Here is an 18,964-nt window from a genome sequence, read left to right on the forward strand (position 1 = left end):
TTAATTTCACAATGCGTTCCGAGAAACAGTTCCGTTACTGCTGAGAACACTTTGATTTGTTTTACAGTTCAAAATATTATTTCACTCGATGGTTTTATAATTCTTTTGAATTCTAAAAAAGTTGGTCAATTTTTTACTGAATTACTAAATGTCGTTGAATTGATTTACTACAAACCAATTCGTGGGTTTTAAAAACGATACCTCAATCATCTTCTTTTTGTTGATCAAATTTTTACCTACATAAACGCAAATTTAATTTTTTTAAATAGTTCTTAGGCTGCATAATAATTTACAGGTAACACTTCGTTAAGAAGAGAATACTTTTTTAATCAGCTCAGACATTAAATAGTCCATGTAGCAAAATTAAAAAAAAAATATTTCCCCCCATTAAAATTTTGTTGTAGAAAATTATATGCAGCATATTATATGTAGGTAATAGCATTGTAATAGTCAAAGGTAATAGTCTTGAAACGCACAGAAAACATTTACTCTCTTAACCCTTATACGATTATCCTTAGCAAACACACTTAATTAGGACAACTATATAAACAGGTTAAAAGAATAATTTAAAAACTTTAACGAATGAAAAAAAATATTAAATAATTTAATTTTAATCGATTTAGTATAAAGTGTGTTTTAAAAAATAAATACACAGTTGTATAAGACTCCTACTAATAATTACATTTCTAAATTCCGTAAGCTCGTTTATCAGCTAAAAAACAAAGTTATATATTTTTTAAACTTTTTACTGAAAATCAAATTAAATGTGAAACTATTTCACAATAACATAGAAGCCAAATATGCAGGTTCTCTTTACATAATATACAATAGGCCCCAGTTTGCAAACTTGAAATTGTACTTGCAAACATTTCTAATTCTTTCCGGTGCCTTCCTGTTGGATTTCATTCCATTTTATATAACCTCTGGGGAAATTCTGTTTGGGAACATTTGTTTTGTGCTAATCAGTGCTTGGTCGAGGCACTTCACTCACCTCAATTATTTTTACTAACCTTAATAATTTTCCTAATTAATTTTGTGTAAGTATTATATCCGTGAAGTAAATTAAATGACATAATCTTGGTATGATATTGAAAACTTGTCATTTTTTTACTTTGTATACTGTAGTATACGTTACATTCATGTTGACTCTTACAAGCTGTCCTGTAACCAGCTTTACTCAAAGATAACTCTTTGTTTGAAGTTCACTGTTGGTGATGGTGAGTTAATGTTGTAACCTGAGGACGGGATCAGATTCCAGATCCCGAAACGTTGTGTATTGCTTTTTACCATCGTGATCGAAAATGTCCGCAATAAACCTTTGAACAACATCAAAGGGAACATTGCAAAAAAATTTCAAATGTCAAATGTCTTTTGAATTCCATTTTCTGTTTGGTTTATTGTTTTTAAGGTATCGTCGCTGATTCGAGTTTTTTCTAAACCTTCTAGGAACTGGTAAATAAACAAATGTTAATGACAATCAAAATGTTACTTATGTTTTCGGAAGTTTTCATATATGTCTACTTACTGCATTCTTAAATCGTATATTATTAGGAAGCATGTTTAAAAACCTTTTTTCTCTGATTGTGTGCATCACAGGGTAAATGTAGGCATACTGCTGGAAAGTTATTTCATATAGATCTGCAGAATCCCTTTATAAATTAAGATGGGCTCAAAAATAAGAACAAAAATAAATTTTAAATTTTAAACATCAACATTAGCCTTATAGGTTGCTTTACTGGGGCGAAATCACAACGAAATATAAACAGAAAATAAAAACAAATGGAATAAATTCCAATCACATATTTTATTTACAGCGTGGAGGGAAAATATATAAGTCTGTAAATAACATATTTTTGATCAAGTTTTTGACGACCAGAGGACAGTTCTAGTCTTCTTTATTCCACTGGATGATTTTTACTTACAACCCAAAAAATCCAATAAATTATTCTCAAGACCGTAATAATGATACATCATTTTCTAGCCTTATAATTAATTTTGTTTGCCATCTAAATAGAGAAGGTAATTTTAAAAACATATTGCAGGGCTGTAATTGCTGTGTTTATAATTCATACAATACAATCCACGTAATGTACTGTGTAAACTTTTAATGTGCTTCCTAACACGACCTGTATCATGTTTTAAAATGGCCTTTGTAATATTACAGAAAAATGTTATTTGATGATTCACACATTTAATTTAGAGTGGGTTTATGGGTTTTATATGAACAAATATATTTCAGTACGTACTTTAGATACTGATTTGTTGTTCATTGTTTGGATGTCTATAAAATCTATTGCAAATATTAACTTAAACAGTTAAAACTAATATTTGTGGTAATATATTTATAGCTTTGCTCTTAAAGAGTAAAAAGAAAAATACAAAATGAATATATTACTTAAGTACATAGATTGTAGTGTAAAAATCTTTGTCAATATATAGGGAATAGCAAAGTAGAAAAATTAACCGATAATTAACAAATTTGACAAATATACATTATTGAAAATGTTTTCCTATGGATACAAAAATAAAATTATAAGCGAATCTCTATGGTGGAAAGAGCAGAGTTAAACAAATTTGCTTGTTTCACCTTCAGCTAACATCACGTCTTGTAATTCAGGCGTACAGTTTGTAAACGAAGTGTATTTCGTTGAGTCTAAGTAGTTTAGCAAAGTTGAAACCCTTTTTGAAGCATAACTTCTGTTAAAATCCACTACATCATTCCCAATTACAAATTCAGTGCAAAACTAAAGTTTAGCGTTGAGTATTTTATTTTAAAATTCTCCGATTAGAGAATATTTTGCAAATTACAAGAACTTTAAACACTTTTTACCTTCCATTTATTTTATTATACACGATTTAACTGGCCAAACATAGCGTTAATAGGGAATACATCTGAAATGTTTAAGGAAATATGACGTTGGTGAAATTCAGGCACGTTTAAATTCACTTAGTCTGCAGGTTGGCTGTGGTGGGGGTGTTTAATTTTTTCAAGTATGAAAGTTAATTAGTAATTTTTAAGGGTGTACGAGAAAATAAACATTGAAATGCACTTAAACATTTTTCTCAAGTTTTCATTTAAAACAAAATATACCAAGAGTGGAATCACTAACAAACTTTTAATTTAGAACTAACATTGATTGTTATCACGAATGATATAATTATAACAATATTTTTACAATTACATGTACCCTTCTAAAAGTACTTGAAAAAAATTATAACATGATTTTAAACATGTTTTTTTTAGAAAACAACGGAGTCAGGCTTCAAATTTGAGAACATGCAGTGAAACGTAAAACAATGCAATGAGGATGAACAGGCTCAAAGGTAGTTTGTGACAAACGAACATTCAAATAATTCAGCTCTAGAGATTAGTGACTTCGCTTTCATAATATTTGAAAGACCTTACTAACAATAAACACAAACACTTTTTCCAGTCTCGCAGTTACAGCAAACGTGTTCGAGTCACTCTTTTGCGATGTTTCTACGAATAAACTTAGAATAAAAGTTTTCTTTATGCCAATAAAGCGTAAAAATGTGGACTATTCATCTCCCTGAAGCAGCAAACCTACGTACTTAATAAACCTAATGTTGTTTAAATCGTTTTAATTATCAGGAAAATGGAAATTTGCTTAGTCTGCAGGCTTGCTGTGGCGGGGGTATTTTTATCGACAGATATAATAATTATGACACTAATAAACGTGTAGTTATACCACAGACCAGAGAGTGAGTTCTTTTTCTTTACTTATAAACAAATATGTTGAGGCTAATTACAAAACACTATATTTATGTTTTATACTTATGTGTAATGTTAGTCAAAATGTTATGCATATCAATATGATTTGATTTCGTTTATCCGTCATTGATTAGTTAAATAAATTTATAAAATCACCGAGACCACTTGAAAATATAATTACTTCCGAATCTAACTATGTTCTCATAATTTAGGCCTACTCATAAATATTTTGAAATACGAAATGTTGCATAAAATTGGAAGTCGTGGAAACAAATAACAACATAAAAGTTTTGTTGTTTAAAGTTTGTTTTGTTCAATGCATTACCATGCAAATATATTTTTTGTTGAGAGATCTCGTTCTACAATGTGTTGAAACATGTAGTGCCGGGTGAATTATTTGTGTGGATTTAATTTAAAAAAATAGCTAACACAAAAAACTATAAATTCATGTCACTGAGAAGTAAATGCGTAATATATCATTAAGTTAAATAAAATTTATGGAGTTAATTTACATTCTTCTAATTTGAAATGTTTAAATTACTATATTAGAATTTAGATTATACCTGTGCTATTTTTGGAAGGGAGTTTTTTCCAGTGGCAAAATCTCTATGTATATTCTGTACTCAATTGTGTTTTACCCTTCTCTATTTCAATATTATCAAACTAGTTACATTCGTATGTTAAAATTTAATTAGTATTAAAAAAAAATATTTCCACAAAATTTATTATAACAACCTTAAAACTCCACTTAAGTTGACCGAAGTTGAAACGCATAGCTCAATCTTGGAGTTATTTAATTACAGACGATTCCAATACACGTACTATATATATGTAATAACCTTCAGAAGAAATAGGATATCCTTAAATCGTAAAGATAGAGCAACTTTAACTACGGTAACATTCGCTAAGTACGTCAAAAAAATTCTTTTCCTGTTTTCACTGTAATTTCACCATTTTAGTTCAACTAGTTTTTACCTCTATGATAGTTTAGGATTTCAATAAACCAAACATAACTACAAACATTGTACAAACACTTTTCAAACTATGTAGAGTACTGTAGTAGGTATGTTAATAGAATTTAATGTTAAAACAATCAAAACAAGATTTCACCGGACAATAGAAGATTGTAATTGAATTTAGGTATAAATTATGGTCTGAAAGCCTGATCATGGCATACCTATATTCTAGTCCAAACTGATTACACATGGCTGATTGTTTGATTTCAAAATTTGTACTGTACTTAGTGGAAAATGTACTGAATAATAGTGGCTATGCAAATGATTTGTATGCATTATTGTTCATAGTTCAGTATTGTACCAGCAACTATTTCATTCAGTTTTAATTCTAATAATCGGTAATATTAAAAAAAATTAAAACTAATAAGTTTTTTTCCGAAAAGTTATTTAATGCAAGCATATGATATATTTAACACTGTGATATCTTCCATTGGTCATTTTTTCTACCAATTTAGAGTATTGTAAATATGTATAAATGAGATTGTTTCTCTGGATAAATAATTAATGCGAGCACGTGATACATTTCACATTCCGTTCATAATTTTTTTGTAAATTGTAGGTTCGTAAAAGGGTAAAAAGGTGTATCGTAAAAATAATGATATTTTTCCTCGTTTAAATTAATAATATATGCAAGCATGTGACAAATTTCACATATACAGTTTATGCTTATCATATTATCAAATTCTATCAAATATCGTCAATATTAATGGTACTTCTCAAATTAACATCAGTGGTTTTGCTCACAATAATATATCCAAGCAAATATTGTAAAGCTAAAAAATCGACACGTTTTTCGTGGATATAGTGACAGATTGAAAATGAACGTCAACGATTTGGTTCGTCGTATGCGATATTGAAACATTTAATTCTATACTTCTATAAATGTATACATTTTATATTATTGGTATTGAGAAATAATGTAGACTAATACATGATACACTTTGCATTAACTTATACGATTATTTTGAGGTCTTAACAGTGTTGAAATGTAACATTCAAGGTACCGCAATTATTGCCTATTTTTTGTACAAAACCAGATATAAAAATAAATAAAATACAAGTTCTCTTATTAATTCTATTTTCCTCCAAAAGAAACTTAATTTCTCTTCTTGGAATACTATGTTAATTTAAGCATTGCTTACGTGTATGAAATAGCTGCGGAAGTTTTTTATAAATCCATAAAATAAGTACAAAAATTATTTATTGATTATTTAATTTTACCGCTTTTAATAAAGTATTTTATTAAAGGGAGGAAATTAAATACTTATAGGTAAAAAATTCAGTTATAGGTCCAGTCTTTTAATACGCTCTTACTGGTAAAAAAATTAAATACCATTCATTATATCAACAATGAAAATTATTCAACAAAATTTTTTTTACAAATTTAGTACTAAACAAATATCACAAATACAACAAATTAACCACAAAAATATTGGAAACAATTCTGTATTAATCTAGTTGAGTATAAAATTAATCAAATTCGTGTTGCCTTCTCCAACATCATTTCACAAAATATGTTTGCTTGACAATAGGTCGTATTGGTCCGATGAAATGCGAAATATAATGAAAAGAGCATCGCAAACATTACACAACAAGTGGTGTACAAATACTTTACAAGGTCCGCGAATGACGTTGAGATGCATAATATATCAACAGAGTGTCCCTTTGAGTACCACCCTATCCATCCTACATCTTGACTGTGCATAACTTGTTAATGTGCCAAATCCTGGGATCGTTTACAACAAAAGAAGTAATGAAAATTCATGAGATCATAATTTCATTCATACCAAAATATGTTCCTTTTTTTGCATTGATGTTTGGATATAAACATAAAAGTAATTTAAAGCTGCTGCAAAAAACAGCAAGAATTATTACAATTTCACAATGGAATCATACTAATTAATAAAGCTGAAAGTTTGTTAATTTTGTTTGGGATCAATTACGCATTAACTACTTGTCTGATTGGGCTGAAATTTTGCATATCATATTACCCATTAACATGCCTTTTTTATCCCATCTCCGCCCCACTGGCTCTGGAATTTCCCATGTTTACTTTATGGGGATTCATATTTAAAAGAATCAAAGAATATTGAAAGCTGCTTCAACTAAAATTTTACGATTAAGATATTATCTAAATATCATATTTAAATCGTCCGGAAGTTCTTAGTTACTCACACAGCCACCATTTTGTTCTTTTCACTTATTAATTTCTTTCTAAAGAATGGTTAAACGAAATTGAATCTTTGCACAAACATTTGTCACAACTAGACAAAACTACCAAAAATTATGACAATTATTCAAATTCATAAAACAAAATGGTGGTCATTTAGAATTTTTAAACCGTCGATTTTACAAAAAAATTACTAGAATAACTAATGACATATCGATGGGCGCCTTATTTGTTAAGATTGGATGAATGTTAACTGAGATATGATAGTTTTAGTGATACGTGACCGATTTTGTTTCTTGTAGATTAAAAGGGATTCCATCCAAATTTAATATTTTAATTTTAAGATTTAAAATGAAATAATAACGTAGGCTACTTTTACATAAATTACCAAAGGCAGTTTTGCTTGGACAGAGGACTACAGTATGCATGGTCTAAACTGATTTTACTCGATAAAACCATAGATATAGTATAAAATTCATATGGATTGCTGTATAGTTAAATCTTGAATGAAATCAGACAAACTCTTAGTATGTTAGTATGTACAATATTTTTCAATACAAACGTCATGGAGTAAAAGATTTTTCTTTTAAGTAATAAATTACATTGTAAATTTAAATTCATATTCATGTTTATTTTTTTGAAACGTACAACTCAAATAAGTATTTGGGTTTGGGTATTAAGAAAATCCGTGTATCAAAATAACGTCAATCAATAAAAAATGAATATGCAACGTGATTGATTCATTATTCAATGCACGGAATCCTGAACGGTAGCCTCAACGAAAGTTAAACCAGATCAGTGTGCCTCCATGAATTATTTAACTAGTTGATTGATTTCTGTGCCAAAAGAAATTAATTTTAATCCCCAAATTGTTTCAGCTATGCTATTAAAACCATTATTCAACTTCATGCTGCTTCAAAGAGAAATATACGATTAAAAGACAGCTAGTTTTAACTGTGTGAAACAAATTATCTAGCACAAATGATTCCACTATTTAACAAGTGAGACAGGTTCTTAGGTTTGAAAACTCAAATATTTTAACCTAAATATTTACTTTGGTTAAAATATTTGTGTAGAGAATTGAGTTTTCAAACCTAAGCACCTGTCTCACTTGTTAAATAGTGGAATCATTTGTGCTAGATAATTTGTTTCACACAGTTAAAACTAGCTGTCTTTTAATCGTGTAGTTCTCTAAGCAGCATGAAGTTTAATCATGGTTTTTATTTCTAGTTGGAAAATTACTTAACCATTTTAATTGCCATAAGAGCAAAAAGTGTGCAGCATTAATTGAATAAAATTATATAATTGAATTAGATTAGCATTTTCGTCAATTGGGTATTTTTGGAAATCGCGTTAAAAGAATTATGCGGTTAGGTTTGATAATATACCTACGTATTAGTGTGTAAATTGCTTTAGCTAATCACTCTAAATATTTTCTATTTAGTTTTACGACAAAAGCCTATAGGCAAAGGAAACACAAAACTGATAAATTTTCACAAAGTATATGAATTATACCTTTAACACGGAAAATTAATATAAATACGGACGATTTTAACTGAAAACTCTCTACAACAATGAGAATTGTTTATCATCCCTCATGACGTTAGGTTTAACGTCCAACAAATGTGTTAGCTTTTGTCTCCTATGAGGTTGCCTAGAGGCAACCTGAGTGAAGGTAGTTTTATGTTTTATGTCGTCACCACAACAATACACGTTATAATCATGCTAGGTTACCGCAATGATAATTTGGAACCGCTTAAGATGCAAAAACATACTTTTATATTATGGAAATAAAAAAAAATCTTAATCTCATAAACATGGTAACTAGTAACTTGTACATTGACATTTAATTGGATTTATTTTAGTTTATTTGCTAAGTAAATTATTTTTGCAATTTGTTTAGTAATACTAATATCACATTCCCCGAAAAAAATAAAGACACAGCGATTAAGATGTTCATTTTAAACTAAATTGCTCAAAATCTAATAAATTGATGTTCTACATTTTATACCAAATCTTACTAATATTATAAATCTGAAAGTTTGTGAGTTTGTGTGTGTGTTGCTCAATCACGCATAAACTACTGGACGGATTGGGCTGAAATTTGGCATGATGATAGCTCACATTCCCGATTAACAATTAAGCATATTCTTATCTCAAAAATCCTGTCGGGCTCCGCCCCAGTGGCTCTGTAGTTCCCCATGTTAACCTTATGATTTTTCATATTTAAAAGGAATTAATGAATCTTAACAGCTGTTTCAATTATACAAGTTGGTTCTGTTCTGTGATGTTCATTAGCATCAAAGTTACAAGGATTACCAACAGGGTACAGCACTATTATTTTTTTTTATTTATGACAACAGCTAATTTCCAACCAAAAGGTGAGTGAGCGTAGCGGACGAACTTCAACCTGGAGGCGAGTCAGCGTAGCGAACGAGCTCCAACCTTAAAGGTGAGTGAGCGTAGCGAACGAACTTCAACCAGGACGTGAATGAGCCATGCGAATACTTATCAAGTTAAACGGGACAAAGCCCGCGGGTACAGCTAGTACAAATTTAAAACGAAAGAAATTTTATCAAATAAAGACGACATACAACAACCAGATCGTTCTCGGTAAACTTTATGTTATTTAATTATTACCACTGTAACTAGTATGCGTAGAAAAAAATATAATGTATCAAAATGGTTTTTTATCAACTAAACTTTTAGATGATATGGAAATGTTGTAAATACTTGATAAGCTTATAAAATCCCTATATGTTTTAGTTCTACAATGGTTCTACTAAAGATAATTTAAAAGATTTTTTTGTTTTAGAGTTTTTTTATTTCCAGGAGCTACTAACTAAACATTACCCAAATTGTAAATTTTGCAGGCAACCGTGAGCTAAAATTATACTTTATAGCGTAATATCTTTTTTTTACAAAATCTCTTGTGCATTAGATTTTTATTTAACACTATTAATTTTAAAATTTTAAAAAGTGACAATAATTGTTTGACTATAACTTATTTTATGTAGTAAGTCAAGTTATTATTTATCAATAGATTTTTATATAAGCTCAATTTCTCACACTAAAAAATGTGAAAGAACAGAATACACTATATGCATACGAAGATAAATAAATGAAAATTAATTATAAATTGAGATACAACTACTATGGCCTAATCATAGCTTAGTTTAAGTTGTGTTAAAAATTACTGCAAAATGACTAATTAAATTATGTTATGGTATTATAAAAATGTTGTCAGTTGTTTTGAGGTTTAATTAAAAGATACCTGAAACTACGTAAGTACTAGCTATTACAATAATTACTAGATACTACAACATACAATTTTGAAAAGCATTCAAGTTACTTATTTTTCTTAAGGGGTTTTATTTCAAGTTTTAGAGGTTTTTTTTTTAATTTTAGGGGTTTTTAGAGTTTATATTATATTAATCAGTCTTAAAGCAAAGATAAAAAATAAGACCTTAAAAGAACTTTAGCGGTTTATGTAAATAATCATAACTTCTACAAATAAAATATTTTGATTTTTTTTACATTCCGCCCTCAAATGTAAACCGTTGGTCAAAATAACTAAAACAAAATCTGCGTTTTTAATTGTAAAAGAAACTGATAGTAAAAACTGTAAAGATAAAAAGTTTAGTACACATTATTACTTATGGTTAAAAAATTCAGCCCCATCATCCTCTACAGAGTTTGTAGAAACAATTTGTATTCTACCTACTACTTTACATACTTTCCAAACTAGTTATTTTCAGTTATGCTAAATACACAGTAAGACATACGATAAAACAAAAAGATTACCGTTTGTGTGGTGCAACATTTGCAATTTCAATTATTTTTTTATTTTTATTTTTGTTATATATAAATTGTTGAACAAAACCTTGCTTAGCTATTTCATAGGAAAAGTTTGTGTTGTGTTTGATGAGATAATAAAACTCAGTATGTTTAAACTGTTTCAATCAAAATATTTATAAAAAATACGATTCAACCGGTTTTCTTTGGAGATGTGGTTAAACCATAAAACACCAAAGAATTTGCATGACTTAAAAGTAATACTTTTGTTTAACAAATTATAGAAACAGGTTATTTTATTAGTTGTGGTTTGTAATAAAAATACAGTACATTATTGCTTTCATAACCCAATATCGTACAACTTTGAAATGTGAAACATTAGTTTTATATATTGTAAAATACAGTTGAGCTATAGTTTGTTTTACATAGCGTAACTTTTTTTTACTATTTAAGGCGTTTTCGCGACTTTTCTATGGTACGGTTTGTTTTAGATTAATCATTTATATTACTTGTATAGCTCAATATTATTACTCGATCGGTAATGGCAAAACGGTATTATTTAAGCTAAATACATAACATCTTTTTAGAAACTTCGTAGGTTCTATTTTAATATCTCCATGTTTTACTGCACTTATATCCTAATGTTATTTTACATGAGACGAACAGTGCAAAAATCTTTTGGCGATATCGTAGGCTATGTATCTACGAGATGAGTGAATAAATTGGACTGTAGCTTGTATTAATTAGAATTTTAACTTTAAACGCTTTTTTTACCATAAAAATACTAATGAATGAAATGAAAACAAGTGATTTGTTGGATATTATACTGTATAACTGAAATTTATCCAATTGTATGAAAAAAATATATTTACCAGTCTCTTCTATCATAGGTACAGTTTTAATCTTATGGACCGATATAATAGATTATAACTTTTATAACCTAAATTTATTCATCTTGTTTAAACAAAACATTTCTCGAAAATAGTTTTTGAATTTTTTTATAGTAGATTACGGTTAGTTGTACAACACAATGAAACACTATACTATGTATATATGCATCAGTATTATTTTATTTTTAAACTAATCAATCCTTTTTAAGAACTGTGTATTTTATAATTTAATACATTTTTGCTGTTATAAGCCAAATATTTTTCAAAAGTTGTGCAAGTGATTTCAACGGTAAAATTTGTATCTTATAAACCAATAAAACTCTTTAAGCATGTATGGTTCAGTATTATTTTACTCTAAACACAACTTGTATTGGATTTATTACGAATTTTTGAACCCAGCACTATTTTAATTGATTTTTAGCATTACATTTTTCATTGAATTTTTAAGTCGTGCTCGAGTTTTAAAACCCTAATATATAAAGTACCTAAATTTTTAAACTATCTCCAACAAATCATTTTTCAAAACCAGTTTAAGTGATTTTTAGATACTCTTGTAATCTTATAAACCAATTAAATTAGACCAAAGCATGAATATTTTAGTATTCATACGTTTTTTGAACAAAATTCTATTATATGCCGCTTTAAAAACATTAACTAAATAACCGAACCCCAATTTTAGTAGTTTGTACTCTCCTGAGTTATGTGCATACAAATAATGCTGGATTCCCTAATGTTTTTCAACATAATATATTTTATCTGAGTTATAGTGCTTGCCTTCAAATACGTAGGTTGTTGGTTCAATTTCAGCCCCTTTCAGTACCCAGATGCCATTCAGAATTAGTGGTACCCAAAAAAAGTTTTCTACAATAGGTTCGGCCCTTAAAAAACTTTAAAATGTCATTGACGCCGATTATCGTTGTAGTATGACCAGAGTTTGGACCGTTCCCTAAAAAATCCTAAACAATTCCAACTTCGTAGATAAACACAAAATAAAATATCCTGTACCTTGGTAGGGTAGGCCAGCGTGATCGCCAGTGTGGCCAACGTGACAGCGAGCAGAACAGCGATGTCAGAGTACGCCATGTCTGATCTGTTGACGCGCGTGCAATGGCACAGTCGAGCGTCGCGGCGCTTTATATAAGGGGGGCAGCAACCCCCTCATCCCCCCAGCCCCCCTGGCCACCCACAGCTGATACGACCCTCACTGATAACACCGTCACGGTCGACCATCTCCGCCCAATCACACCTTCGCACTGATAGTGCAAACAGATGGCTCTGGATGCAAATAAATGGTTGATGCCATGTAGACTGTGAAATGGGATATCTTACAGAAACTTGTAGAAAAGTTATGGCTTTAGAAAATTATTGGTTTTGGTCTTCTTCTAAATGAATATTGCGTTATAAATTGTTTTTAAGATATCGCAATTTTAACGGTATTTTGAAATTCAAGACGTGACGTTATTGAGAAAAGCAACCGTTAAAGCAACCCATTCTATCTATCTATCTTTTACAAACAAACTTTAATGGGAGTTTTGGATCATAGTTGCACCAATTTCTGATTGGAATCATTAGTTGACAAACTTACCTACAGGTTAGCTCAAAATGCGTTGGTGAACAAGGACTATTGCATGTTCCATCACTGGTTGAAAAACAAGTTCCACGACATTTTGGGATCTAAATAGGCCTACTGATTCTGTCACATTCCAACACAGTGATATTGATCACTATGATAAGAGATTTGTTGTTTTATTGTTTAACTGTGTAGCCTGTGTTTGTGTACAATCTTGTTCTACGTTCTCAAAATTAGTGTTGTGCCAATGCTGGAATATGTCAGCAATAAGACTTTGAACAACAAGGGTTAGGCAAATGTCTCCTCTTGTTACCGAATATCCCTGAATGAGATTATATTACCACATTAGTAACGTCACGACAAATCGAAGGTTCGAGATTGCTTATTTTAGGTTTGGTTGTCATCAATCATGATTAAATTCCAATCAGACTAGTCACCCTATATGAATTTGAAAGATTCTGCTTTTTAATTTAGACACACCCTGTATAAATCGGACTAATTTAACTACTACGAGCTGGAGGTAAACTGTTTTGCATACGTTTATTTTTAAAGCTCATAACAAATAACTTTAACCATTATGATTTTCCTTTAAATTCAAAGTACAAATCGGATTGTTTAATTTTCAACAGAAAACAAATAATTAAATAACCTACATTCTCTTACATTTTTCTTGTGCTTCACTGGGTTTATTTTTTAACGAAATGTAAGTTAACTTATATAATAGCAATTTATATTTAATAGATTACGTTTTCTAACAATAATAACGTGACAATTATGTATGAAATTAATAAGTATTTTTGAAAATATTTACTTTACAAGTAGCCTAATTTTTTAACTATTTAAATTGTATAATACTACAATTAACTATAAACGGTATTTTTGAAATATAGGTTGTGATTTCTATCAAGTTCTGCTATCAATTACACAGGAGAGCAAATCTATACGATTTAAATTGGTGATGGTCTGTGTATCTATTTAATACAATTAACATGTTCTAATTGCATTTAGTTGTCTTCATTGATGCAGCAGGAAATGCAACATTTGTAAAACTTAACAAGTCATTCGTTCAAAGCGACACAGATACTAGGAAACAAGGCCACTGAAAATAGTAGAATTCCGTCATAAATATATCTCAAAAATAGTATAGAGTATCGGTCTTGAAAACTAATTTATTTACTGATTTTAATAATGCGATATTTTGCTTATACAAAGAGACATTAACTATACCTAAACCTGATATGTTTGACCTTTTTCGATTTTCAATAGGATATTTTTTATAACAACCCTGGCTCCAACCGAACTGAACTCCATATTTTCATAAAGCTGTTTCCTATTTTGAATATAGTACTATTTGATGTTATGCTTTGAATATTTTACCATTTCGTTCATATTTTTTCGATTAACATATTCTAAATACTCTATTATGCAATTGCGTGCCCAATAAAAGATGGAGTTTAAACATACCATGTACTTTTGAGCACAAATAGTTTTAATTTACCCTCCTAATACGATTAATTTAGTTCCGTAAGTATACAAAACAATGCATTGCTACAATAGTCTGCCCCTTATCACTGCATGTTGCGTTAAAATTTCATTATTAACTGCCCCTCCTAAAATATATGCATTTATTCAAGTATTATTTTATTTATCCTAGACGAATCTAAAATTGTTTCTAATGTCGAAATACTCATATTTAATGGCTTATAAAAACGTGTAATCGGATAAAAAAGAATGTTTTCCTACAGTAACCTGAGGAAGTGACTTTTCTTACACCGATTATAGCACAGAAAGTTGCCAATTGCTGCATCTACTTACTTTTGCCGCACTCGTTTGACTTCTGCCGCAAAGTGATCTTTTGCCGCACACCAGTATTCCAATCTAACAACATAAAACAGCGTGATTTTATTATGCACGTAATCCGTGTACGCTTGAAAATAAATTTGCAATACTTAAACATATTACGGCTACGATCAGCTGGTGCAGCGTTTCCCATTTCGTTCAAAGGTTGGATTTAACATAACCTAAAAACGTGTTGTACAGTGTTTGAAAGAGCTATTATTTTATATGATTTATAGTAACTGTGTGAAAAATATAATGTGTGCGAGTGTCCTACTAACCACACAAATAACTATTGTGTTTGCTTTAATTTTCCTCCCAAAAACCAAAACTATACTACCGATCATGATCAAACATCATAATTAAATTTGTGCATCAGGTTGGCTTCCGACAGTGCCTAAAAAGTTCCCGAATTTATGAATTGAGACCAAAGTTTGTTAAAGGAAACACGTCATAATTAATGTTCTACTCTGTTATTAAAAAAATAACTCGTATCAGCTATAGCAGTTGTTGTAACTGTTGTACTGTATGTGAAGTTTTTGGATCTAAGTACACGCATCGGAAGACGTCTGGTTTAAATCAGCTAAATGCAATAATGACCTGTTTATGAGCCATAAAGGCTTGCTACTTGGACCAGACCGGACCAATCCAATACTGAACAGCCACTCTCTGGAATTGCCCACACGTGGTGGGAGTAGGATTTAACTTATATAATATATTTAATACTTAGAGATGGAAAAAAGGAGTATGTTTGAACAACGTGGAATACTTGCAAAAATGTATTTATCATACTGTCCGGAAAGCAGGCATTTCTCTAAATCGTCTGCAAAATCATCGTTTTTTGGTAACTTCAGAAAAAAAGGTACATTTTTCGGTTCGCTGACCTAAAAATATTATCAGTGTATTATGAAAACGCTACTAATCACACGATATTTAAAGCTATGTTTGTAAACGACAGAAATGTAAACATTGATGACGACTTTGTATATCCTCAAATTATATGGTCTGATTTTGTAACGATTAGAAGGTTGCATCCACAGTATGGTGAAAATAAGATATTCATTACATGGAGTGAAATAGTTATTTGTGCAACTAGTGAGAAAAGTGAGCAATTGACTCACTCGAGAGAAATCCTTACTCACGAGCCGTAGGCGAGTGAGGAATGGTTTCTCGAGTGAGGCAATTGTACTTTGAACTCGAGTTGCACATTATACTTTTCCTACAGTTACCATAAAACAAAAACATTTGTGAAGAAACATGAACAAACATAACCTATTTTTACACAGAAGTAAACTTTTAATATAACATTTAATGTGAAGTGACAAATACAACAGTACAACAGCTGACCAGCTGATTTACAGCCAGTGCTGCCAACGTATTTCGCGCGCATACGAAGTTGCCTGCATGTTACGCGCTCACTATTTCGTGCCTTCACGTTGCAAATCTGGAGTGAGACAAAGTAATTAGAGTGAGACAATGTTAACATTGTCTCACTGGTGAGCGAATTGGCCACTTTGCTTTCTCAAATCAGTGAGAGAACATGTACATTGTTAGGTAACTGTAGGAAAATGTCTTTTTGGTACTTAATCGTATTTCCAAGCGAGGAATCTAATTGCGTACCAAAAAGAACCTCAACTCCCACAGGACTCTGTAGGATTCCGGGGTCATTAGGTATGTTCGTGTAAGCGACACAGGAATATAGAATGAATAGTTGGGAATCTGGATATAGTGCTCACCCGGTAATTAATAATTTGTCGATTCGATCTTGAAAAAGTCAATATTTTTGTAATGGTTCCTAATTAGACTCAGCCGTCCTTCATTGTTGGGCTATGATCCTAAACAGCTGATCTTAGTCAGTAACAATGCCATCATCTCAAATATTCAAAGTCCCCTCATATTAGCCTTAAAACATTCCTACTGCATTTCGAAAGTTCGTTCAAAACTACTAATCATTGCATGTTTTGCAGGCATAATGATCCAATTCCAAGTAATACATAATCATAAAATTTAAAACCTGGAGAGTTTGCAAAACACTTTGACCTGATGTATTTAAGCTATTCTATCTCACATAACTGTACATTGCATTGTGCTTAATATCTTTGTGTAAATAAAGCTTGTAACATTAATTAAGAAACACTGTCCTGAAATTGATCTAGTAGCTTATGATGTGAAACAGCTTTATGTTAAATAACAGGTGTTTTGATAAAGAAGAGTCCCAAATAATAGCTCCCCAAATAATTTTAGGACATTAGCTTTGTATCTAAAGGGTCTTCGAGAATCTCACGGACACACATTGCATCTTTCACGTTGCGTAAATTATTTCGATGCCTCGTGATGGTACAGCTAAATAAGGGGTTTGACGTAAGCTACCTGCCATTTTTTGTGTTTTTTTTACAATCTCCCCCTTACCATCTTACCACCGCTTACCATCTTTTGTATGTATTTACCGTCTAGTGAGTCAACAGAATGTAAATGTATGCTTCAAGTGCTATTAGTCGCATTTTCATCTACTTTCAATTTTGTTTTAAGGACTTTGTAATAAGAATGGGTAAAGTGGGCTTACAAATACGCAATTTCAGTTAAACAATTGTCTACAATGTTTTATACTTAATGAGCTTTAGAATAAATAAGCCAAGAGGGTGATATGTGCAGCACAACAAGTTTCACTAATATGAATTTATATTTTCTCATCATTACAATGTACAACGTGAAACGTCATATCAATGTTCGTGTTCAATAATTTAATTTAAACGTTTTATAATATTGTCAATGAGGAATGCCAATCATTGTCACATAAGTATTCATTGTTGGTTAGATCTGACATTTGGTTAGGGAAATATAGCCAACTTTTTATGCGCGAATCTGAAAGAGCATTTCTAAAAAACATACTGCCAACTTCTTGTAACCAATTTATCACTGCTTACAGTTGCGAAATCATTTCCTAAATTACAGTTGAAGTTTAATTTGAACAGTAAGACCCGACCCGACATTGTTCTCTAAAAATAAGTCCTAAGAAGACACGTTTTACTCAAGGAATTAATTTGCCAAAGAGGAAAGCACGTTTCGCTTTTAACAACAAATGCATTTTAAATCAAAATAAATTGTGTCTTTATTTTTAGAGCAATTTTAAATGTTTAGTTACAGATACCTTGTTTACTGGAATTGGAATATGGTTTGTAAATAAAAAAGTCAAATTCTGTAACAATATTCTGTTCACACGGTGTTTAATTTTATGTAAAATCATATGACATGATGTTTCTTTAACAAAAGTGTAGTGGGCTAACTATCTTTAATATCTATCTAAAGAGCTAAGTTAATATAAATTGCTAAAAAACTAAACAATTCTGACTTTTATTTATTTTTAAGTTCAGTTATATGCAGCACCGGTGTTTTAACATTACCAACAAGATCAACATTAGCTTAAATCAATACAAAAATATTTCTTCTATGTACAGTGTGTTTTAGAAAAACCCACTCATCATCTGGGTGCATTTTAAACTGGACTTTTTGAGACGCGAATCTTATGAAAAATTAATGTAATTCGTAGAACCATTTACACCTTTTTGAAGCATATTGAATCATTACGATGAATAGGGACTTATTGACCCCTTCCATGCTTGCAAGGAACCACTAACACCACTAGTTTAGGGCTAAACATAGGCTATGTATGTTAACGTCAATATTCACCAACACTTTTGACATGAAAACGTTAAAATATTTCAGTAATTTGTCGATAAATCAGCCCTTTGCATACAAAAAGTACACAATGTAAAATTCATCTTTTAAAGTCAAATGATTCCACCATACTGTGTTTTGATAAATAATGCAAGCCTTCTCAAAAGCAGCATATGAAACTATTGAGAATTTAAATTACCTCGTCAGCGATTCCAAAAGGCTACAATCAGCGCTCATGCATGTTTTGACAGAAATGTCTTTTCGAACACATCAGTCCAG

The 18,964-nt window shown here is 30.5% G+C and overlaps 1 protein-coding gene across 2 annotated transcripts in view; it reads right to left on the reverse strand.

Moving 5' to 3' along the window:
- The window catches only part of LOC129004321 (orcokinin peptides type A-like), a 70,782-nt gene extending 58,078 nt beyond the window's left edge, over positions 1-12,704 (reverse strand). For both annotated transcript variants that reach the window (XM_054432860.1, XM_054432859.1), the window contains exon 1: positions 12,610-12,704. In XM_054432860.1, the coding sequence (XP_054288835.1) occupies positions 12,610-12,687 (78 nt within the window). In that variant the 5' untranslated portion in view covers positions 12,688-12,704. The remainder of the gene's footprint in view (positions 1-12,609) is intronic.
- Positions 12,705-18,964: the final 6,260 nt, after the last annotated feature.

This window comes from Macrosteles quadrilineatus, unplaced genomic scaffold (assembly GCF_028750875.1).
Source record: "Macrosteles quadrilineatus isolate MER2022 unplaced genomic scaffold, UCM_ALF_1.0 Scaffold_9__3_contigs__length_116548681, whole genome shotgun sequence".
NCBI lineage: Eukaryota > Metazoa > Arthropoda > Insecta > Hemiptera > Cicadellidae > Macrosteles > Macrosteles quadrilineatus.